The following is a 25,267-nucleotide window of genomic DNA, read 5'->3' on the forward strand; positions in this document are numbered from 1 at the left end:
TTTTTTTTTCCTTTTAATCTGTTGAGGCCGCCTTTTCTTCCCCTCTGTGGGCACACATCTCTGAAGTAATTCTGGAAACAAAAGGGGGAAATGGCTTGTTGACGAATTCTCACTTTACACACAGCTTTTCAGGAATGCGCCAAACGCATCGAGGGAGGCGGGGCTGTACTCGGAGGCTCGCTCCCTGGTGTGGATCCTGTGATGCAGAGTGAGGGTCGAGCTCCGGGTGAAGGCCTTGCCGCACTTAGTGCACTTATAGGGCTTTTCTCGGGTGTGAATCCTCCGATGCAAAATAAGGTACGAGTTTCGGTTGAAAGCTTTTCCGCATTCACTACATTCATAGGGTTTCTCCCCTGTGTGGATCCTCTGATGTTTAGTAAGGTCTGAGCTCTGGCTGAAGGCCTTCCCACACTCGTTACATTCATAGGGTTTCTCTCCAGAGTGGATCCGCTGATGGAGAATGAGATTTGAACTGTGACTGAAGGCTTTGCCACACTCGTTACATTCATGAGGTTTCTCTCCTGTGTGGATTCTCTGATGCAGGACCAGGTTTGAGTTAAGACTGAAGGCTTTCCCACACTCACTACATTCATAGGGCTTTTCTCCAGTGTGGATTATTTTATGGCGAATAAGGCTTGAACTCCTCGTGAAGCATTTCCCACATTCATCACATCTGTGGGACTTTGCTCCCGTTGGAGCTTCTTCAGAGGCGTTAAAGTTTGAACTCAGACTGAAGCTTCTTCCCAAACCTTTACCCTTCTCCCTTGGACCTCTCTCTCCCGTGGTGGGTTTTTTTTCCTTGACTGTAGCTGGCCCCGAATCTCTTTTTTCTCTTCCTGTTTTTTCCTCAGGGTTTCTCTGCTGCCTTTCTACTGTTCTGCCCTGCTGTTCACGTTTTTCTCCAAAATCTTTCTGGAATCTTCCTGTTGTCTCCCCACGTGACGCTGAGTCTTCTGCGATTTCAGCCTTTGAGGCTGACTCCTCATTCTCATTCCTGTTTTCACAACCTGACACAACAGAAAATATAAATGGCACCATTTTCTTTTGAATATGTGGGTTAATCAACTGACACTGTTTTCCTGGAAGCTTCTACATGCCTGCAAAATGACCTCACAGTATTAACCGGGGATAAAATATAAGAAAAGCAGGGGGAAAGAATCGGGACAACATGGAGTAGAGTTGGGGAAGGAGAGGGCGGCCTGAGTGGGAGGAGAGCAGAGGGAGCGCAGGGAGAGGATGGGAGCGCACATGGGGGTGGGGGAGTGAAGAGCAGAGGGAGCAGAACCAGTTAGGGAAGGAAGGGAGGAGGAAAGAAGGAACGTAAGAGGTCACAATTCACAGTTCTAGGATTTGGTTACCCAATTATTAATATGAAGGAATATATGTTAAAAAAAATCATGTTCTGCTTCTAATATTAAGTAGGAGTTTGAACAAAGAGAATGGACAGGTCCCTCCTAGAAACGGTAAGCGGTACTAGCCCACAAAGGAAGGCATATATATAGTTAATAAAGGAAAAGCGAATACTCCGATTCTGGGAGATTTTTAACAAGGCCACGGTTAGCGGACAACACAGGAGCTCTCGACTTGGCAGGTCACTTGGGTCTTCAGACACAGGAGTCTCCCTCCTCCAGCGAGAGCAGCATAGTTGACAGTGCTCAATTATCAGAGTGGAGAGTGAGGAAGTTGATTGGGGCATTAGTAAACGTGACTAAAAACCTTCACTGACAGACCACTGAGAGTACCTGAGAACAGAAAAGAAACTGAGAACAATTCTGGATATGGCCCCTGAAGGAGACGATGTAAAAAACCAAAATCTTACAAACGCGAAGCTGATCCTGTCTTTTGGCAACCAGCACATTAAAACATTGGAATACATCTTTATTGTAGTCTGCTAGAGTCTGTGTGTCATTATTTTTAAATTGAGAGTGAAAATTGTTCAATGAACATGCACGTTTTATACTTGTCTAGATTTATCTAAGAAAAAACCCAAGTTATCGCAACTCTACTATTCTTTATTTAGTTGGCTTTAAGAGCCCTTTCCAAGTGGGTCTGCACTATCCCAAAGAGGCTCCCGGATGCAACCACGGAAACCTGATTAGTATCTAAGCCCTGACTTTAGTGATGAAATCGCCGTAAATACCGAACCAACCGTAAGAAGAGGAAATCGGTCCACTTCTTTTGAATTCCAAGCCAAGGTCCTTGGTTATTGGGATAATTCCCAGACTGTCTCCAACTACTGTTTGCTTTTTGAAGTTATCACGGGGTAGGTAATACCCAGCTAAGAAACACAGATCAGTTCTTTGGCTTAATGTTCAGAATCTGGTCCAAAGTACCAAGAAACTACCACCTGGTTAGGTCTATGGTTCAAAACAAAACCTGAGGCTTCTTTAGTAACTCTGTGTCTTCAGTTCCCTTCACTCACCCTCCCTCTGTCCTCGTAGGCAGAAATCTCTCTGTGGACATCCCATGACACAACTTATTAGAGAGCTGCTTTGCAGTACTGTCTTCCAGGGATTGAGGGAAGGGGACAAATGGGAATGTTTGTCAACCGGGTCACCTTGTCTTATCTGGTTGATGCCTCTGAGAGCTTGTTTTTGTTCTTACTACGTGTCCAGGAGCAGAACTGTCTGTACAAGATTACCGTTAGGTTTGGAAACGGGGAGTCCTGATCGTAAGGGAGGTCACAGGCACAAGTCATGAGTAATTACACAAAGCTGTTGTGGAGCAGCGCTCACAGGATGGAAGAAGAAAGCAAGCCCATGGAAGGATGCCTGTTAAGTCCAGGAATGTGGTCCTAGGTTAGGATTAGACTGATGATGATCAGGTCTCACCCGGACCTCTATAATAGGAAATACAGATTCTATCCCCTCGACAGAGGCACCTACATTACAACCGATGGGGACTGGAGACAAATCCTAGCTATCAGAGTGGTAGAAGAGGCGAGAACTCAGAACATAAGAGTATTTCTGATTTCAAACAGCAAAAACTACCTAAAAGTAAAAAAATCCACTTGGAATCAGGGAATCACGGTATCAGGCTTTGGGGTTTAAATGAACACAAACGTGCTCCTTCTCTATCTGGCCTGAAGAAAAGGGGCTCAGCAGTCTCTCAATCCTTGTCAACTCTCAACTGAACACATCAGAGATCCCGCAACTAACAAAAAAAAGACGCAAAACAATCTTAGACAATAATCCTGCATCAGTCTTACCCTGGGAAAACACGTTCCCATAATTCTCCTGCCTGTTGTCCCTATTGAGATTCCTCCGAGCCAGGTTCTGACATCCCCATTCCTCCAGGATGAGGGACACGGCCATGTCCTCGATCTTCACCATTGCCTGAAATAATATGAGATCCCCACACTCAGTTCTCCCACAGCTCAGGGACAATCCCATCACCCAAACTTGGGAGTCAGGGACAGAGTTGACTGCAAGCCTGCAGGATGCTGGGAAAGAAAAGGGGATCATGCCAGGCTCTGGTGGATGGGGAGGGTGGGAGTGGGGCTAGTCTGTGGGAAGGGGCATCAAGACTGTGTCCGGGGTGGAGAGAGCTAAAAGAGCTCCAGAAAGAAAGGCGGACACGAGGGTCTCAGGAAGGCAGAGGGGCCCACCGCTCACCTGGGAATCTGCCGTGAATAGTGCAGATGCCATCGCCTGGTCTCTGGGACTCCCCTCGTGATGAGGGGCAGGAACATGGGTGGCAGGGAGAGCTGAGGGAGGAGAAAGGAGCTGTGAGTAAGACCAGCTCTGCTCTGGTCCTCCCCTCCAAGAAGGGCCCGGGGCACTCTCTTTCCTGCCCAAGCATGTTTGATGTTCAGTGTTCAACTACAGAGACTCTAACGAAGAAAAAATATGACCTCTGCTTTTCCAAGTCACAAAAGGGTCCTTAAAATCACCTGATCCAAACCCTTTAGTTTAAAGAGGGGGAAACCAAACACCGAGAAAGTAAATGACTTGCCTAATGTCACACGGCTAAGAATGGCAGAGCCAGAATTACAACCTGGCTTCCTATTCTTCCTTACCTACAGAAGTGGGTAACTTCTGGTTCATGATTCAAGTTGGGCTCACAATTTAATTTTCTCCAGTCCAAGGAACAGTACCAGAGCATCACAACCTCACTCAGTTGCAGAAAATATAACACGAGCATTAACAATCTTTAGTAGTAATATCTTGAAACACAGGGCACAAAGGTGGTCTTTTCTGGCCATTTTTGGTCCTCCTACTTTTCTCCCTCACTTAGCCACAGTTTTTTGATTAAACATATGCGTGGTTCAAATGTCGATGAGACACTAGTACGCAGAAGTGTGGGTCGACCCTGATCTGATACAAGACAGTCTATCAGACGATCACACAAACTGCAGTGTGTAACAACAACTATACAAATTTTTAAACCACAAAATTAAGATCTTCCCTTGCCAAGTAGTATTAGATTTGGTAATGTTACTGGATAAACAGAGAATGTTACTGAGCTGCAAAGACATAAGAGAAATGAATCTGAAACTGAATTACTAAACCTTGTAACTATTTCAGACCACAGAGTTATAAAACAAGCTAAAGCAAAATGTGCAGAAAGACCGAGTATCTAGCATCTAGCATCTTAACCTTCCGAGAATTAGGAAAGACTCTGGAAGAGGAGTAGTGCTGGGAGGGAATTAAGGATAAATGCATATGGCTGAATTCCCTGAAGAACTATTTACTAAGTATCAAATGTATGTGCCAGGGGCTCTAAACCTGCTATTCTGGTGCCAGGAGGTGCTAATCGAGCACTGAAAACTACAAATATTCTCCTCAATGTTGATTCCCCCCTGTGGAGTGTGGAGAGACCTCACAAGCCCTGTACAGGACATGACTGGGACTGGATGGTCAGTGGTGGATCAGTCAGCACAACGCACTGATTTAGATTCCTCCAGAATGCACAGAAGAGAATGTTTTCTGAAGCTCTAATATTCCTGCCTTAAATGTCAGCACAAATGAACACACTGGTTAAGGAACGTACCTTTAGCAATGCTTACTGAACAACAGGACTTTTAATATGGTCTTGTTTTTACTGATATTCTATGCACCTACTTTGATTTTTAAATTGAATAAAGACATAGTTAATATTTTCCTCAAAGGAAAAAAAAATTTAAACTGATTTTTATGTATAACCCTGAAATGACATTTCTCCTATTCCTCAAACAAAAACAAAGTATTTTCTTCCATCCTTTTCCCACTGTTTGAAATTTCTGAAAGCTAGAAAAAGAGGTTATATGACATTTTTATACATTTTAAATTAAATGAATTTTAAAAATGATCCTTTTCAAGGTAACTTATGAGATTGGACCAGAGTGTTTCAAAACCCAGGCTGGTAAATATATAACCTCTTCCCAGCAATTTCTTGTAAAAAAAAAAAAAAAAAAAAATCTGCTGGACGTTCAAAATGCTAAAAATTCCAAGAATAATGTAATGTCCATCCAAGTTCATGATGTACATTTCATTTACCTTCTCAGTAACATTAACTCCTTAGGCTGCTCTCTAAGTTAGATTTCCCCCAATATTTAGTAATAATGACAATAATGTGTAATGATAAAAAGACAAGCATGCTTTTTTAAAAAAATTACAGGCCCTCAGCAACACAGAGAGGGCACCCCCATCCCGAATAGTTTGCTTTTCCCCACATGAAACCTTGCTAAGTTCTTACTGCGTGACTGTAAGAGGCGAGGTTTCCGAGATGAATGCTTAAAATGGGACTGGGTGGCCTCATGATGAAGGTCAAAGCTCGAGGACTCCTGCACTGGATCCAGAGGCACCATCCCCCTTGCGAGCATTTCAGGTCCGTGAACTTGACCTGGGACCTGAGGACAAACAGGGTGGGCTTGTGGGTAAATCACTTTTTAAATGGGAATTTAAACAAACAAAAAGATGGTAAGCAGACCAGTGGATGCAGGAGAAGGAGGCCAGCACACCTTTCAGTACCCAAGCAGAGCATAAAGAGTAACCACAAGGACAACTACAGCCCACTTTAAATTGTAACTTGCTCTTTGTTCCAGGCTTAAAACCCATGCACTGCTTACACACAATCGGTTTCACCTCTTCTTACCTGCTGTCCTGATAGATCAAGCTCTAAATCTTCCAGAAGGGTCACGGCCTCCTCCCCACTATCGGGACGGTATTCCTGCAGCCAGACCTGGAGCTCCTTAGGCAGGATGGAAAGGAACTGCTCCAGCACCAGCAGCTCCAGGATCTGCTCCTTGGTGTTGATCTCCGGTCGTAGCCACTGATGACAAAGTTCTTTCAGTCGACTCAGAGCCTCTCGAGGTCCAAACGTGTTCTGGTAACAGAAGTGCCTGAACCGTTGGCGGAAAATCTCTGGGTCGGGAGGAGGCGTCTCCTGCAGGCTGGAATCCTGCCCCCACATATGGTCTTCTTCATCTTCCTCTTCTACCTTCACTATTACGATCCCATCCTTCTCCTGGGCAGCCTGTGGGGACAGACCTGTGGCTTCCCTGGACTCTGCAGTCATCATTCAGGCTCAGGGGGCGGACTTGATCCAAATAGGGTCTGGGCTCTTCTTCCTGGCTTAGGAGATGTTTGCTGAAATGTTTCGGTGCTGTTCCTGACACAGTAAACAGAATTATTAGTGCCTTTATGAAAAGTGACTTGTATTAGCACTTCACACAAGGCTGCACATCGAAGCACTGAAAACACCTCTGAAGAGCAAAAGAAAAAGCCTCCAGAGGCACGCTGTTTTCACTGTCACTTTATATATTAAGGTTTGCAGAGGGGTTCCTGGCTGCCTTTGGTCGGTAGAGCAAGTGACACTCTTGATCTTGGGGTTGTGAGTTCGAGCTCCACATCGGGTGTAGAGATTACTTAAAAATAAAATCTTAGGGCGCCTGCGTGGCTCAGTCAGTTGAGCATCTGCCTTCGGCTCAGATCATGATCCCAGGATCCTGGGATCGAGTCCCACATAGGGCTCCCTGCTCAGCAGGGAGTCTGCCTCTCCCTCTGCCTGTCGCTCCCCCTGCTTGTGCTCGCTCTCGCTCTGACAAATAAATAAATAAAATCTTTAAAAAAAAGTTATTAAAGGGGCGCCTGGGTGGCTCAGTTGGTTAAGCGACTGCCTTCGGCTCAGGTCATGATCCTGGAGTTCCGGGATCGAGTCCCACATCGGGCTCCCTGCTCAGCAGGGGGTCTGCTTCTCTCTCTGACCCTCCTCTCTCTCATGCTCTCTCTCTCTCTCAATAAAAAAAAAAAAAAGTTATTAAAAATAAAATCTTAAAGGGGCACCTGGGTGGCTCAGTCGGTTAAGCATCTGACTTAGGCTCAGGTCATGATCTCAGGGTTTTGGGATCGAGCCGTGTTGGGCTCCCAGCTCAGCAGGGAGTCTGCTTGTCCCTGTCCCTCTGCCTGCCTCTCCCCTCGCCTGTGCTGTCTCTCTCTCAGATAAATAAAATCTTAAAAAAAAAAATTTTTTTTTCAGAGAGAAACCTCCAATAGGCCAATTCCACCCTCGGGGTGTCTGCCTGAGTCCAAACACCTCACCTCCAGGGGCGGCAGGTTATGACACCAGGCTTTTACGGCACTCAGCCCAGCGAGAGCCGAGTGTCAGCAGGGTGCCAGGCACCAAGCTTCAAGCAGTACACGCATCATCTCATTTCCTCCCACAACGGCCCTAGCAAGGAGGCACAACCGCTGGTGCCCTTTTTTTTTTTTTTTTTTTTTGAGAGAGACAGCGAGAGAGGGAACACAAGCAGGGGGAGTGGGAGAGGGAGAAGCAGGCTTCCCGCTGAGCAGGGAGCCCGATGCGGGGCTCGATCCCAGGACCCCGGGATCATGACCCGAGCCGAAGGCAGACGCGTAACGACTGAGCCACCCAGGCGCCCCCGCTAGTGCCACTTTACAGATGGCGTGTTGCGACTGACACCAACACTCTCCCTTGGTTCAATGCCGAACTGTCCCATGTCACCGAGTGTGTCCCAAGGAAAAAGTGGGAGCCTCCCTCCCCCACACAGAGCTGCCAAAGTGCCCTCATTTCACTTGCGCAATTTTAGGTATTGTGATATTTCCCAGTTTATCTGAGACGAGGTATGTGGAATAGTGGATTATTTTATCTAGCTTGAATGAATCCTGCCTTCATAAAAGAGACAAGTACGGGGGCCGGGCAAACTGGGTGAAGGGGGTCAAATGATAGATTCCCAGGTCTAAGATAAATAAGCCATAGGAATACGATGTCCAACGCGGTGACTAGAGTTAATAATACTGTGCTGCATGTTTCAAAGTTGCTAAGTGATCTTAAAAACTCTCATCACAAGAAAAAACATTCTGGGTGCCTGGGTGGCTCAGTCGGTTAAGCGTCTGCCTTCAGCTCAGGTCATGATTCTGGAGTCCCAGGATCGAGCCCCACATCGGGCTCCCTGCTCAGCGGGGTGTCTGTTTCTACCTCTGACCCTCCCCACTCTTGTGCTCTCTCTCTCTCACTCTCTCTCAAATAAGTAAATAAAAATCTTTAACTAAAAAAAAAGCAAAAAAAATTTGTAACTGTGGTGACAGATGTTAACTAGATTTACTGTGGTGATCATTTTGCCCAAATATCAAATCATTATGGTGTATACCTGCAACTAATATATTGTTATATGTCAATTATAGCTCAAAAGAAAAGAAAAAAGACAAGCAGCTTAAAGACTCTGGAAGAGAAACTACAATTTGAAGAAGTACTAATGGTACAAACACACGTGAAGAAACAAATGGCTCAGATGAAGCTTCTATCTACAGAAAGGTTTTACTCACCCAGATAAGGAGATAAAAACCAATGTCAATCCAAATCAAACAAGATGTCAACCAATAAGTGGCAAAGCTACTTTAGAAAAAAAAAGTGCAAGGAAAGACTATTAGGAGAATAGTTGTATGCTGGGAAATAGTCTCCATCGTTCTGTAATTTTAACTGCCAAAAATGATATTAAGTATCCTGGAAAAACCGCAGCATCTATACATTTGAAAAACTTGTAAATATTTTCTACTGTTTAAAATCTTCCAAATGAAGAATTTTATAGACCTTAAAAATCTGTTTTTTAAAAACATAAAACACCTTTTGATTAGCTTTTTTTAAAGTAGGCTCTACGCCCAATGTGGGGCTTGAACTCACGACCCGCAAGATCATGCCCTATTGACTGAGCCACCCAGGCACCTCACCTTTTGATTATCAGTTTTTAAGAACAGGTGATTTGGGGCGCCTGGGTGGCTCAGTTGTTAAGCGTCTGCCTTCGGCTCGGGTCATGATCCCGGGGTCCTGGGATCGAGCCCCGCATCGGGCTCCTTGCTCTGTGGGAAGCCTGCTTCTCCCTCTCCCACTCTCCCTGCTTGTGTTCCCTCTCTCTCTGTGTCTCTCTCTGTCAAATAAATAAATAAAATCTTAAAAAAAAAAAAAAAGAACAGGTGATTTAAAGGTATGGAAAATGGAAATGAACTAGCTGAATTTCAACAACCAAAATTTAGCATGGTGGACAGGACCAATCATGAGTTACTAAGCCGAGCTGACAATGTGTTTCTTCCACCTGAATTGACAAATCTTTGTGAGGTATCTTTTCAATTCAACAGCACCAAATTCAAGCTTTAGAGACAGAGCATCCATTGCTGTACCATCCAAAGCCAGAAATTTTATTTATCTTTTTAATTTTTTTGAGGGGTTGAGCTTTTTAATATCATAAATCAGTGTCCAGCCTGGCCTCTCACTGCCAGGCCTATTTATCTTTTTAAATTAATTAATTTATTTTATTTGAGAGAGAGAGCGAGAAAAGAGTGAGCACGAGCTAGGGGGAGGGGCAGAGGGAGAGGGAGAAGCAGGCTCCTCACCGAGCAGGGAGCCAGACATGGGGCCAGGACCCTGAGATCACGACCTGAGCGGAAGGCAGACGCTTAATGGAGGGAGCCACCCAGGTGCCCCTAAAGTCATGAATTTTATTTTATTTTATTTTTTAAAGATTTTATTTATTTATTTGAGAGAGAATGAGATAGAGAGAGAGCATGAGTAGGGGGGAGGGTCAGAGGGAGAAGCAGACTCCCTGCTGAGCAGGGAGCCCGATGTGGGACTCGATCCCAGGACTCCAGGATCATGACCTGAGCCGAAGGCAGTCGCTTAACCAACTGAGCCACCCAGGTGCCCATGAATTTTAAACTAGCAAAGCATTTCTAATTACATGGCTCTCATTAAAAAAGATTATTAGTAATTTTGGGTGGAAAAGGGATCACATGCATTTAAAGGACAAAAATTATTTTTCAATAGCACAATTTAATGTATTTTTTGTTTTATTATACAAAATGCTGGGAAAATAATACATGTATACAATTTTTACAAATAATTTTTACAGATAGGAATGTGTGTCCGAAAAAAGATTCGGCGATGACTGTTTTTTGGTTTGTTTGGAGCAGAACGCTTCATGAATTTGCATGTCATCCCCGTGCAGAGGCCATGCTAATTTCTGTATCATTCTAATCTTAGTGCATGTGCTGCCGAAGCAAGCACTGGAGATGAATGTTTTAGTGGCAAAGACTATGATTTTAATCTGACATTTATCACAGGATTAGTTTTTCTATCTTACTTTTTTTGTCCTTAAAAAAATTAAAATCCTTATTAAAGTAGCAGACTGTGAGAACAATAAAAAACGCTACATCCAAAAAGGCTTTCTATATAAACTGAGAGAATGTGGGAATTCAGTCATTTTTTTCAATGATTTTAAGCTGGTAAAGCCCAGTGCAAACCATCCTCCAGCCCTTCCCGCTGACTTCCTTCAGACCCCTTCTGCACCCACCCTCCTTGCTGCAGTAAGTATGTTTTTCAACTTCAGAGCAGCTTTAATCAAGTCCTTCCAGCTACAATCATTCAATTTCCTAAACATCTCTCCAGATCTACAATATGCAAAGTGTCCTCCTAGACTGAGGGGAACACAAAGATGAGAAGCCTGATTCCTATTTTTACACAAGTAACTATAGTACAAAGCAGAATGTACCAACCGTTCTATGGAGGTTTCAATACCAGTGCTAGAGAAGCCAGAGAAGTAACTGATGTGTCAACAAGGCAGCTTCTAGCAAGAGGCACCCTGGAGCTTGGGGCATCAGAATAGCCAAGACCTCCCTAGGAGCGCTTCCTCCATCGGAAGAGGCGGTGAGTTGGCAGTCCACGACATCACTCCTTTGGCTAGCTAGCTTCTTCCCAACTGGAGGCTAAATAATTCCTATGAACCTTAGTTTCTCTAATTTCATTCTGAAAAGTCAAAAGAAAGACTACCTTTTCCTGCTACGCCTCCCACAATTACTTTCCATCACCCTAGTTCAGGTTCCAGATCTCCTGCCTAAATTGGTGACAGGGTCCCAGTTTCCCCAGCTGCAATCTCTGCCCAGTTGAAACGAACAACAAACTGAGGAGGTCAGTGCAGTTTTGCCGAAGAATGCTTCTGGTCATTCCCTCCTTCCCTAAATTAGTGTCAGTGAATCCTTGGTATCTACCAATTTCGTGTTCAAAGAACACACCCTACTCTACTTTTCCAGTCTTATCCCCAAGTACTGATCCCCCCAAATTTCAGCCTATCTGACCATTCATGTTCCTGACGCACAGGGTGTGATGTTCCATCTTCACGTCTCTGCTGTGCACAATTTCCCACCATTACAACTTTGTTGGTCAAATTTTTACTTGTCAAGATGTAAAATCTCTTCTGACACTCCAAATTAAATAAGGTACCTTCCTCTTTTGAACACCCTCAATCTTGCTTTGTTCCTATTTATGCCATCTATATTCTCCTTATATTATCATTATTTGGACTGCAGTTCCTATCACCCCCCAACTAAATTCTAAGCCCCTCAAAGACAGAGAGTCTTCTTTGTACTTATCTGTTACAAGACCTGGCAGTTTAATTCCATTAAATTGAGTAGAAGAAATAAGAACTACTCAAAATATCACCGCTCCCCCTGCCACTTTTTATTTCCCTTTAGTGGCAATTAGCGATCAGATACTCTACTAATAATTCAATCACTAAAGCCCAGAATCTCACCTTCCTGGATTCCTCTCCTTACATGGATTCAGTCTCCAAGCACCAGGGAGAATGATCTAATTCCATCAAGTCAGGCTTCCTCTCTCTGCTTCCCTGCCTTCAGTCATGTCCTACCTTACTATGATGATTCTTACAAAAACTCTATGGCCTTCCAAGAGCCACCCTCCAGTACCTGGTCCCAGTTTCCCCTCACGCTTCACTGTCCATCATCGATTTCTGCCCCTCTCGTGCGTGAGCCTTTTCCATCCACAAAATGAGTATCTCCTAAATAGGCCTTGGATTCTGATCACCTTCCTTTACTCACATCACAAAGTCTGGGATTTCCTCTCCCAGTCTTCTCTGCCTTTTCAAATCCTTCGTATCCTTCGGCACTTAGCTAAAATGCCACTCACCCCTCACTGCTGTTCAATTCAAGAACATTCACTCCTAGAGGCATAACAGTAAGAGCGGATGTTCACTGAGCGCTTTCCATGGAGCAGATATTAAGTCTTTCACGTAACAATCTTAGCAGGTAGTAGCTACAATTATTATCGCACTTTACACAGACAAAACTAAGGTTTACTGATGTTAAATAACACACCCAAGGTCATACAGCAATTAAATGGTAGAGCCAGGATTTGAAATTCCGTCTGTGGGACCCCTCAGTTCAAGCTCTAACCATCATTCCGTCCCAACACCTGGGGTAAGGAAGAGCTTCTGTGTAGACACAGATTCTTTTTAAGAGGGGGGCCTATGAGGATGACCACCCAGGAATGGGCCTCATCTGCCATCTGCAGTTTTCACCAGAGAGCGGTGTGGCTAAGGAGACACAGCAGGAGATGCAAGTAGGAATCACCTCAAATCTAACCAGGGGGGACCATCCAACAGGATAACTGAGCAGGACTGGTGCGGAAACTAGCCTAGCATCAGAGCTCTATTTTTATGAAGATTTTATCCTGTCTCGGCTATACAAAGGAGGATAAAGGAAAGGAATCTTTTTTCTTTTTTAAGATTTTTATTTATTTATTTGACAGAGAGACAGAGACAGCGAGAGAGGGAACACAAGCAGGGGGAGAGGGAGAGGGAGAAGCAGGCTCCCTGCTGAGCAGGGAGCCCGAAGTGGGATTTGATTCCAGGACCCTGGGATCACGACCTGCGCCAGAAGCAGACACTTAACGACGGAGCCACCCAGGTGCCCCGAGGAAAGGAATCTTGATTTGTGTCCCACCTAGGCCAGAGTTTTAAAGAGTGGGTTACTTTTTGGGGCGGCTGGCTGACTCAGTTGGTGGAGCATGCAACTCTTGATACTAGGGTTGTGAATTCAAGCCCCACGATGGACGCAGAGCTTGCTTAAAAAAAAAAAAAAGTGGGATACTTCTCGAGTCAATGGAACTCAATAGGAAGAGACTGAAGAGGAAGTGAGACACAAAGGGACAGAGATGAGGGCACGGGCACATTCCCTCTTCCCCAGTTATGACAGGTCCTCTCCCCCATGCGTCAACATTTCTGTTCCTACTCTGAGAAAGAGAAAAGTCACAACAGCAGTGGAAGGGCTGGATTTTATTTTAGGTTTCTCAGATGATCTCAGCAAACAATCTTTTCTCCTCTCACTAAACTTCTGGCCCAAATGCTCTCTGCCAAGCATCTGCCATGGAAGTCCTTATCTTTCTCTGCAATTTAATTTTTCGTAACTTCCTCCTCAACTGGACCACTGCTAAGGGTATGTTTCTTTGTTTCCTTTTTCTTTTTTTTAAAGCAAGCTCTACTCTATGCCCAAAGTGGGGCTCAAACCTACCAACCTGAGAACAAGAGTCATCCGCTCCACCAACTGAGCCAGCCAGGAGCCCTAGGGTAGGTTTCTTTGTACCTCTTAGACCACTTAGTACGATTCCTTGCAAACATTAGTTTTTAAGAAGTAATTGATTGAATTTACGGTGTTACTATTTTTGTGCCCACTCATACAGCACTCAATACTGCCCTCAAATCAGCCCCAGGGGCTACCTGGAAGAGTCTCAATAAGCTGTACCACCACTCACCAGCCGATAATTTTAGGCAGATTAATTTCTCTCTCTGAATTTGTGCAATGGGGATAAAAATCGTTATTTTCCTCACAGAGTTGTTGTGAGGATTACATGAATTAATGCATGTAAAGCACTTAAAACAGTGTCCGGCATTTGGTAGGCACTAGATAGGTGCTTTAATTTCTTTTCAATAAACAGAAAGAGATGTAAGTATGCTCTACAATTTTCAGCCCGCTTAAAAGACTAAGCAACAGGACAATTCCTGTAATACTGAGGGCAGCACAGCTTGGAATACCTACATTCTAGTCTCCCACAAATAAGTTACATATCCCCCAGTGAGTTATTTAACGTCTCTGGCACTTAGTATCCTTATCTAAGGATAAGGGGGAGGGGAGCAGAAAACTACCTCTGGGGTCCCTCTGTGCTGAAAAACATTCTGACACCCTATCTGATTGAGATAAGATTACCCCCAGCAACTGGTTCTCATTGAGGATAAATATCAACGATTTTCTTACAAAAAGGGCTTGGAGTTACAAGCTCAGTTTATTCCGAAGGCTATTTTCTCAACAGGCCAGTACCTTTTCCAGGGCATAGTCTTGAAAGTTTAAACAAACTGCACCACCCCTCCCGATTTTTTAACAGAGGTTTACTTGAGAGGGAGAATGCGAGAGAGCACAAGCAGGGGGAGCAGCAGAGGGAGAGGGAAAAGCAGGCTCCCCACCGAGCAGGGAGCCCGACACCAGGAGCCCAGGAGCCCGACACCAGGACCCCGACACCAGGACCCAGGAATCATGACCTGAGCCGAAGGCAGACACTTAACCGACAGAGCCACCCAGGCACCCCCAATTTTTTTTTTTAAATATGAAAAACCTCCCTTTAAAAGACAGCTACCTACACAAAGAATACCGAGACTACCTGAGAACGAAAAGGTAAAATTTAACATAACCACTCACCTATACTTAGATGCAATAGAAAGTTAAAAAAAATTAAATGTTTAGATCAAGTAGAGAATCAGTAAAAGACTATGTGTATTTAAGTAGCTAGTTTCCCTGTTGATACTTTAATACCGGTGAAAACTGCCTGAAATAACTAACAGGCATCTTGCACAGTAATTCAGAGACAACACAAACTTGGGAGATACATTCTGGGGCAAATTATCATAATGGGTCACTATGTAATGTAAGCTATTTCTCCACATTTGGCCAGCATATATACTAACAGTGCTTCGTTGATCTGGTTACAATGAATTCTCCACAATCCCATTCAACAAGTATTTACTGACCACCTCCAATCCGCCTAGCACCGGCCTGTACAATAAATGCTTTCTTTGGTCCCTGGCCATGTAACAGCCACTCTCTATAATGAAAAGTATCTTATTGTGTACTGGAGGCACTGCAGGAAAGGGACGGGAGGGGCGCCGTGTCAGGCTAAACTGTAGCTGAATCTTTCAATTACACTGACCAAATCAAATAATTTCAAAGTTGGAAGGGCCTTTTGAGAAAATCGAGTTCATTTTATTTAAAGATGAGAAAACTGAGAGCTGGAGAAGAGTCCTGCATCACCCAAGGTCACTCAGGCAATCAGTCTCCTAAGCGCTGGTGCAATTTCCACAAACTCCCTTCACTCTTCACCCACTCCAAGACAAGCAGATTAATTACCCAGAACTGGAAAAAAAAAAAAAAAATCCACCTAGTCTTCCGGAGAGATCATTTCTAAAGGTTTTCAAAATATTCCGCAAGGCGGAACGAGAGAGTGAGATGTATAAAACCCGAATCAAGTCTTTATCCCCTCTAAGCTTCAAATACTCTTTAATCACCGCTTGGGGGTGGGGGGTGGGGTGAGAAGCAGGTGATTTGGAAACACGTCAGCGGCACCTCGGAACGTGTCCACTGCTCGGCCTTCCCCGTTTTTCACCTCGAGGTCCTGAAGGACCCCGAAATAAACCAAAAAACCCTCTCCCTGGAATCAAAGCAAATGGCGACGAAGGGAAGGCAGTCAAATCAGACAGGGGTCGGCTCGCTCGCGAACCGGGTTCTCAGAAACGTCAAACGACGATGACGACACTGCGGGCGCGGGGCCCGGCTTCTCCCCAGGTCTCCGTGCACCCCCGGCCCCTAGACCCTCGCCCCCTCCCCGCCTGGGCCCGGGGGCCGGCGCTTCCAACCGCCCGGCCTGGGGACGAACAGGGGCTTGGGCTTTGTCCACACTCCGCCCGGGCCGCCTGGAGGGGACCCCGGGGCCGCGGCTGCAGAGCCCACCCTCACGCACACACCCGGCGGCGGCGCCCGCCCTCCCCAGAGGCCGGCCCCAAGTCTCACCGTGAGCCCCGGGAGCGGCCTGGGGGCGCTGGGCGAGAAAGGGGAGCTGACTCTGGGGCTCAGGCCGGCCGAAGGGCGCTGCACACGGACCTAGGCCCTCCCGACGCCTCGACACAGACACAATGAGTCACAAAGGCCGGAAGTGTGTCAGCACCTCGCCTTCCGGGACTGCGCTGCGCTTCCGGGTTCTCTCTAGGAGCGCAGGAGGATTTTGCATCTCGGTGCCCGAGTCGCTGGACCGCGCTCCTGCCCTGGGTGCTCCGCTCAAGCCTCCAGCCGCGAGGATCCCCCGCGCCCGGCTCTTGCGCCGGGAGTTAGCGCCGGGGACGGACGGGAGGCGGGGTTCAGCTGACCGGCTCCCGCACCAGTCCATATGATAATTCGATTTCTGCTGTCCTTTCCATCCAGTAATTATAGTTATTGTCAAGCAATAATAATTCTTAGTAATTGCTTGTCTGTGGCAGAGCAACTGAAACCAGGCTGTGTCAACAGAGGAAGATCAAAATGAAGCCAGGGGTGGCTGGTTTCACAAAACTGCCGTGGTAGCTTCTCTCTGGCCCTGGAGCTGTCGGCCAATCGAATGCATGGTGTTTTCCAATATTTGGCCTGTGGACAAAGGACATATTTCCACAACCAACGTAGCTGTAAGAGCCTGTGTTTTGCCCATATGGCATATGCTATTATAGCACTCTGAAAACTTTTGCCCTCAGGGTGCTTTCACAACCTTCACCTCTGGCTTTCACTTTCACCTGACAAAGTCAACCTTGCTTCATTTTCTGTGCAAGGGTGACCCGGCTTTAATGGTTGTAACTTTGCTCTATGTTCCAAGTCAAGTTCACGAAAGAGACTGAACTTAGTAGTGGGTGCATGACTGCTATTGCTTGGGAGAGATTACTTAAAAAAAAAAAAAAAAAAAAGTTGAAAACTAAAAAACAATTACAGTATCATTAAATGAAAATTGCGAAGTGGAGAAACATAATCACTCCTAATCCCTCCCCCCTAACCAGTCTGTGACGGCTTTCACTCCTCCCTTTCCTCCCTGCTTTCATATATATGTCAAATCTTTATTATTATTATTTTTTAAAGATTTTATTTATTTATTTGACACACAGAGAGAGAGCACAAACAGGGGGAGCTGCAGGCAGAGGGAGAGGAAGAAGCAGGCTCCCCGCGGAGCAGGTAGCTCAACATGACACGGGGCTGGATCCCAGAACCCCGGGATCATGACCTGAGCCGAAGGCAGACGCTTAATGGACTGAGCCACCCAGGTACCCCATATCTTTTTTATTTATCATTTGAAACATAGTTCAAAACTACAGTTGTATTGGATAGATGGCTGGTATGCGTTAAGTAGGTGCCACATTCGTGTTGTGTGACCACTTTTCAGACCAGAGCAGAATGGGTCAGGTTTGGGCATCTGACGGAAAAACAGCTTACATATATCCTGACTGGTGGAACTATGGAGGTGGCCTGGCCTGAGAGCTTTAATGGAACAGTAGGGAACTACACCATTAGATACCCTTTCCTGGGGAGTTTCAGTGGGAGATACACATGTAAACAATCAGAAAGCAGGGCAAGGGGAGCCTGGCTGGCTCTGTGGGGAGAGCACGCCACTCTTGATCTCAGGGTCATGAGTTCGAGCCCCACGTTGGGTGTACAGATTACTAAAAAAAAATAAATAAACTTAAAAAAAAATGCTGTGAGGGTAACACACTGTTCACCTTAAAAAAAAAAAAAACAGGGCAAGCAGAAATCAGTAATTGGAAGCCAATAGGTGATAGAAGCATGAAAAGTCATGAGTAGACAGAGGTTTGAGGAGAGAGAGAACTGAACTATGGAAACAAAGGCAATAAGGGAATGGTCACCACATGGCAGAGCTCACAGACGGGAGCCAGCTAGTAGTGAGGGCCCACAGCAGAAAAAGGTGATAACCTGAGTCACCTTCAGGCCCCGAATAACATTCTGTGATGTCAGTGCATCCTGTGGCCCTATCTCCCCGTGCGTCCTTACGTACAATAAATCCCTTGCCAACAAAAGAGCCTAACTTTGTTTCTTGCCACCTGGAAAAGCCCAATCTGATTGATGTGACATCATGTGCACTGTTGTTGTTGTTTTTTTTAATCTTTTTTCTTGGTCAACTATCCAACATGGGAGTGGAGGTTGATAAGCTGGAGTGGACGACTGGAATATGAAATCAAGACTAATCATCCGGATGCAGCAAGCAAGAAAAATCCAGTTACGCTCTTAAAGGAATTGTCAGCGATAAAGTCTTGGTATCAAACTTCGCATGCATAGTCAATAAGACTGTGAGCATGATACAAGAACGACAAAAGCAAACAGACCTGGAGCTGTCACCACTGACTAAAGAGAAAACCGGCAGAGCAATTACAATCTTTCATGTCAGGGGCGCCTGGGTGGCTCAGTCAGTTAAGCGTCTGCCTTCGGCTCAGGTCATGATCCCAGGGTCCTGGGATCCGGTCCTGCATCAGGATCCCTGCTCAGAGGGGAGTCTGCTTCTCCCTCTCCCTCTGTCACTCCCCCTGCTTGTACTCTCTCTCTAATAAATAATCTTTCATGTCAGACTTATGAAGAAATGGACTTGCAAAAGGGAATTCTAATGGAGAAGAGATCCATTCCAGAAAGATTTAAGATGCCTTGTTAGCATTTGATGACTAGAAGTGGGGCAGGGGGGATGGAGAAGAAGAAGATTTGGCTGGGGGGACTGGATAATGATGACTTTCACAAGAGAAGGGACTTTAAGAAGGGCAGATATTATAGGAATAAAGTTAGGCAAAAGGATGGAATGGGAATAAAGAGATTTAAAAATAGATATGCACACACACTTAGTCTTACACTTTCAGGCAAAGAAGTCACGTAACACTGTTTTGCATCTGTTTTTCTGTAATTGGGATAACACGGGTGTCCTAGCCTATCAAAAGGATATTTATGTACGATCAGTCAGTCAGAGGTGAATGAGCATGCTTTGGAAATTAAAGGATAGAAAAAATATTTGTATTACATTACGTATATGTATATAATTTTATATTTGAAAATTTTGATTACAGGTAATGGTCACATTATTGATGAGACTGCTAATCTGTGACCTATAGTCCTCCACAAAAGCTAACCTTAGTAATAATTGGCTTTTCTGTGATAAAAAAAAAAAAAAAAAATCTTTTTTATCAAGTAATCTCTATGCCCAACGTGGGGCTTGAACTCACAACCACAAGATCAAGAGCTGCATGTTCTACCGACTGAGCCAGCCAGGCACCCCTCGTGTGCTATTTAAAAACACTTAATATCATATCATTAACATTCAATTTTGCTTCACTGAATGGATAATTGTCATTTTAATAGCTATGTAGTATTCTATCGAGCAGCTGTACCATTAATTGTTTCAGAATTCCTCTATTTCCAGGGGCTGCTCCAGGGTCTCAAGCCTGCTCCGAGGTCAGCGGTGTTGCCACTTTTCCTTCTGCCCCGAAGTACCACTGCCTGCCACTGTCTTGTCTGGGCTCCCTGGCTTGGAACAGCCTCTTCTTCAGCTTCCAGACCTATGAAAAAAGTCCATGACACAGAAAATCGTTGTGCACAATAAATTTAATCCCTCAGTTTCTGAATAAATGAGGGATATTCTAACTGTGCAGCCTGGAATCACTCAAGGTGAATATTTAACATTTTCAGCCATCTCAGCCATCAGGAATTTATCCCGGGCCAGCTCTCCAGTGCTTATCCCCACGTGAAGTCCTCTGCTTTGTCTAGAACCTTCCTCACACCCCCTTTCTTCTAGGATCCTAACAATCTCTTGGAGTTTTTATTCCATTGAGTGTTGACTACTCTTTATGTATGTCCAATCTGCCCCACCCCCACCCCACCTCCAAATGCCCACAGGTGCTTCTGCTAAATGCTACTCAAATATTGGTTTGGGCTGTGGGAATGCAGATTTCACTGAGAGAAACCTTCCAGAAGCACCTGTCATGTCAGGTGTGTGTGAAGAGGGGCAGGGTGGAGACAGGTTGGGGAATAAGACAAAAACCTTCCTCTTTCCCCAAAGATACGGAAAACATTTTCCAGAAACTGCACAGAATTGAGACATAAAGGATGCAAAGGAGACTGGGCTGTCTTTGGTCTTGTGTGCCCTTTTAAGAGCAAGGAAAATCTCATAATTCGGCCCCCATCCCCATTCCCAGCAGGCTTTCACGACTCTTCAGCTTGAAAAGCATGACATACCCATGCCAAGAACCATCAGAGCATAGGGGATGGGATTACCATGATTGGCTAAAATTTATGAAGATTCACAACCTGGGATATAGAATCTGTGAGCTGGCTGGAAGGTGAGAACCTGAGCAAAAGCAGCCAGCAGGGAAAAACAGGACAGCTGAGTTCCTTGGGGCAGAAGGGGCAGAGGTTTGAGTCCTGACAAACAGGTTCTTCCCCACTGGACAAGAAACCGAAACATCTAGGATGCTCTTCTCTGAGATACTGCCGGTTCCGTGGGATGGCTTCAGAAACTGGTGAAGTCCTCTTCAGCGTCACCAGGTACCAGGCACAGTGTACTTATTTAGGCATAAAAAATAGAGTAAAAAAGAGTGGAGTTCAAGTCTCAACTCCACCATTAACAGGTTATATGTTTGGGGCTTTAAAAAAAAAAGATTGATTTATTTATTCATTTTTAGGGAGAGAGCGAGAGAGAAAGAGAGCTCGAGCAGAGGGAGGAACAGAGGGAGAGAGAGAATCTCAAGCCGACTCCCCAACATGGGGCTTGATCGCATCACCCTGAGATCAAACCAAGAGCTGGATGCTCAACTGATTGAGCCACCCAGGTGCCCCATGTTTGGGGCTTTTTAATAACCTCTCTCTCTAAGCTTTCAGTTTTTTCATCTGTAAAACGATGATAGTTAATAACTGATAATTATAATATTTGATAATTATTGATAATACCTGGTAGCTGATAATGGTGATGCTAACCTTACAACGTCTCTGTGGGAATTAAATGACTGAATGTGTAAAAAGTTCATAGCAAAGCGCTTGGCACGCAGTGAACACTCCGTGCACGTTACTTATCACAATTATTGCTATTTTTATCATAATCTTGACTGGAAGAGGAAATAATGGCACTGACGTCAGGATGGGGGAAAAGAGACAATAACCAAAGAAGATACTTTGGTGGCAGCACTACGGGAAAAGCAGAACATCTTTGTCCATGATCATTAAAGACATCTCCGATTACCTCCTAAGGATAGATTCCGAGAAATGAGATTGCTGGCCCCACAAATAGTCAGAGGGTCTACATGAAATCGTGCTGGTGACCCCAAGGTTCTGTACCTATTGGTGAACAAGCTCTGCTAATGAGATCAGGTGACGTCCACACAAGAGTTTCGAAAGAACTCAAAGTATCACTAAATGTAATGATTTACTATTACAAAGAAACACTGTACTTTAGGCCTGGCAGGTTGCCCCAAACAAATAAAAGTTTCTGAAGGGCACTCCAGAAACTGTGGGCTCCCAAGGTTGACTTCTGTGCTGTGAAAACAGGTGGGGTTAATACCGAAGGGATGCATTCCCCAAATGTGCTGCTGACACCAGGCACTAGGGTTCTTGGGGGTGTTTTCTCTGGTGTCTAGTGATTTCCTGTTGCGAGCTCCTCAGGGTTCTCCTGTGAGAACCCTCTAGTGAGAATCTGTTTGATTCAGTCTTGTACCCAGAGACATGAATATGTTGGGGTCACTATAAACTAAATTTAGCTAGTGGGATGCCTGGCTGCCTCATTGGTGGAGAGTGCGACTCTGGATCTCAGGGTTGTGAGTTCGAGCCCCATGTTGGGTGTGTAGATTACTTAAAAATAAACTCTTTTTAAAAAAGATTTTATTTATTTGGGAGAGAGCACGAGCAGCGAGGAGGGGCAGAGGGAGAGGGAGAGGGACAAGCTGACTCCCCGCTGAGCATGAAGCCTGACATGGGGCTTAATCCCAGGACCCTGAGGAATTTTCCAAGACCCAAATAGCCACATATTCCCATGGTCTTCTTTGGTGTGGATTTTACTCATATTCACCTTTCAGGGTGTTGTCCTTTGAGGTTCCTAGCTTTAGGCAGAGGGCTCAGTCCCTGGCTTTATCTCCTATCCCCCTCACATGTGGCCCGTTAAAACCCATATTCTGGGCACCAGAGATGAGCGGACACTCCAGGGAAAAGTCTCTCTGGGGATGTGCTTATCCTTCTGGATTACTGCTTTCTTGTCATTTCTGGCCTCCAGGGAATTCCCTTACTTTCTCACCAGCTCATTCATGAGTAAGTAGAAGATGCTTTTTGCATGGAACCCATCACTTTTCAGTGTGCTATATAGGGAGGGTTTCTCTGCTCATCTTGGCTGCCATATGGCCAGAAGTGAAGTCTAGGAGGATATATATTTAAGACTTGCAAATCTGAAAAATTATAGATGGCGTGGCTGGAGTAAAACAGGCTTGATCATGATCTTGGAACACTAGAATGAAGAGGCTCAAGCAGAGTACAAAGGACAAATACCAGGATACAAACCATAAGAGACTCTTAATCATAGGAAACAAACTGAGGGTTGCTGGAGAGGATGGGGGTGGAGGTATGGGGTACCTGAGTGATGGACATTAAGGAGGGCACTTGATGTAATGAGCACTGGGTGTTATATGCAACTGATGAATCACAGACCTGTACCTCTGAAACTGGTAATACATTATATGTTAATTAATTGAATTAAAACAAACAAAAGACAAAACAAAAAACAAAGGACAATTACCTGGAGATACTACTTTATAGAGAAGATAGTGTGTTTATGGATCTTATTCCGGAGAGGGGGGCGGACAAGCCCTCAACAACTGCTTGCTAATTGGATGGAAGGCAGGTAAGGGCAGAGTTGGATGGACTTTTTAGTTGGTTGAATTACCAGACCCAAATTATATTAATAAATTCACAGCAACTTTGAATGCACTCTCCAGAGCCAGCTACTACTGGGTTCTCTCCCATTTCCTGTTCAATAGGATCCTTTTATATGTGCTTTATGCAAACTGTTTCCTGTTTTATCAGCGTTACATATGGGAATGTTGGTGACAGAAAGTTAGATTTGTGTATGACCCTAAGCTAACAGTGCTAACTTGTACATCGAGGGAGGAAAAGCAACCCTTTTCCCTATACCCATGCCCCAAACAAGGAATGGGTGAGTTAAAATGTAATAGGGCCAAATGTTCTGCATGCAGATGGAAAAGTCCGCAACACATCCTTGTGGACACCATCCAAGATGGAACATCAATCTGGAAAAAATAAGTAGGGAAGGACTGGATGTGGAAGATGTGGCCTTTTTGACAGCAATAGCAGTGAGCAGGGCCCTGGGGCTCCTCATGGGCTGTAAACTCCGAGTGAGCCAAGAGCCTGGTTCAATAGCAGTTGAACAAATCTTGGGCTCCATGGACAGCAGTACAGAAACGACCAGGCCACCTGGGCACAGGGCTTTGCTTTCTGGGCACCTGGACAAGCCAGCGTGCAGGGAGAAGGAGATTAGCAACACAGGGAAGGAGCACTGGAAGCTTCTCCTCTAGGGTTCTGCAAAAAGAGCAAGGTTGGGGGCGCCTGGGTGGCTCAGTCATTGAGCGTCTGCCTTCGGCTCAGGTCATGATCCCAGGGTCCTGGGATGGAGTCCTGCATCTGGCTCCCTGCTCCATGGGAAGCCTGCTTCTCCCACTCCCCCTGCTTGTGTTCCCTCTCTTGCTGTGTCTCTCTCTATCAAATAAATAAATAAAATCTTAAAAAAAAAAAAAAAGAAGAGCAAGGTCGGCTTAGGTTGAACTGGGGGCTCCAGAGGGAGACTGTGTTAGTCGTCTAGGGCTGCCATAACAAGGTGCCACGGACTGAGTAGCTTCAGCAACCGGTATGCATCGTCTTAGGTCTGGAGGCTAGAAGTCCAAACTCAAGGTGTCAGCAGGGCTGGTTCATTCTGAAGCCTCTTTCCTTGGCTTGTAAATGGCTGTCTTCTCTTTCCTGTCCATGTGCCTTCACGTGGCCCTCCCTCTGTGTGTGTGTGTGTCCTAATCTCTTCTTTTAAGGACCCCAGACCTATTGGATTAGGGCCCACCCAGTGACCTCATTTTTTTTTTTTTTAGATTTTATTTTTAAATAATCTCTACACCCAAGGTGGGGCTCAAACTTATAATCCAGAGACCAAGAGTCGCGTGCTCTCCCAACTGGGCTGGCCAGGCACCCCATCCTTAAATAAAATTGAGATATAACTGACATATAACATTATATTAGTTTCAGGTGTGCAACATAATGATTCGATATAGGGATATATTGCAAAACGATCACATCAATAAGCCCAGCTAACATCTGTCACCATAGTTCCAAAATTTTTTTCTTGTGATGAGAACTTTTAAGATCGACTCTCTTGGCTGTACATCATGGCCCCATAACTTATTTATTTTTTAATTAATTAATTTATTTGAGAGATTGTGTGTGCGCAATTGGGGGGAGAGGCAGAGAGAGAGAGAGAGAGAATCCCAAATAGACTCTATGCAGAATGTGGATCCTGACATCAATCCCACGACCCTGAGATCATGACCTGAGCCAACATCGAGAGTCAGTTGCTCAACGACTGAACCATCCAGATGCCCTCCTCCACATGACTTATCAACCTCCTACCTCACCCCCTCTGGCAACCACCAATCTGTTCTCTGTATTTAGGAACTTTTCCCCCCCTAGATGCCACACATAAGTGAGATCATACATATGCTATTTGTCTTTCTCTGTCTGACTTATTTCACTTAGCATAATACCCTCAAGGTTCATCCATATTGTCCCAAATGGCAAGATTTCATTTTTTTATGGCTGAATAGTATTCCATTGTGTGAGTATATTTATCTGTATTTATAAATATATATACATACATACATTCTATATATTGCATTTAT

At 45.0% G+C, this 25,267-nt stretch overlaps 1 protein-coding gene, 1 long non-coding RNA gene and 1 other non-coding gene across 3 annotated transcripts in view; 1 reads left to right on the plus strand and 2 right to left on the minus strand.

Moving 5' to 3' along the window:
* The window catches only part of ZNF3 (zinc finger protein 3), a 60,350-nt gene extending 43,767 nt beyond the window's left edge, over positions 1 to 16,583 (minus strand). The window contains exons 1-6 of the mRNA XM_054507687.2: positions 16,338 to 16,583; positions 6,076 to 6,591; positions 5,677 to 5,830; positions 3,615 to 3,706; positions 3,209 to 3,335; positions 189 to 1,007 (exon numbers count right to left, since the gene is read on the minus strand). Coding sequence (XP_054363662.1) covers positions 189 to 1,007; positions 3,209 to 3,335; positions 3,615 to 3,706; positions 5,677 to 5,830; positions 6,076 to 6,501 — 1,618 coding nt within the window. The 5' untranslated portion in view covers positions 6,502 to 6,591; positions 16,338 to 16,583. The remainder of the gene's footprint in view (positions 1 to 188; positions 1,008 to 3,208; positions 3,336 to 3,614; positions 3,707 to 5,676; positions 5,831 to 6,075; positions 6,592 to 16,337) is intronic.
* Positions 10,394 to 10,497, minus strand: LOC123845111 (U6 spliceosomal RNA). Its single transcript, XR_006790952.1, has one exon. It is a non-coding gene; the product is annotated as a U6 spliceosomal RNA (small nuclear RNA).
* A 268-nt stretch (positions 16,584 to 16,851) lies between the features above and the next one.
* LOC123844838 (uncharacterized) lies at positions 16,852 to 19,890 on the plus strand. Its single transcript, XR_006790854.3, has 3 exons — positions 16,852 to 16,981; positions 17,450 to 17,605; positions 19,756 to 19,890. It is a non-coding gene; the product is annotated as an uncharacterized LOC123844838 (long non-coding RNA).
* The last annotated feature ends 5,377 nt before the right edge of the window (positions 19,891 to 25,267 follow it).

The sequence above is a fragment of the Mirounga angustirostris genome, unplaced genomic scaffold (assembly GCF_029215605.1).
Source record: "Mirounga angustirostris isolate CCGP_5_RB_7025 unplaced genomic scaffold, mMirAng1.0.hap1 SCAF_5, whole genome shotgun sequence".
NCBI lineage: Eukaryota > Metazoa > Chordata > Mammalia > Carnivora > Phocidae > Mirounga > Mirounga angustirostris.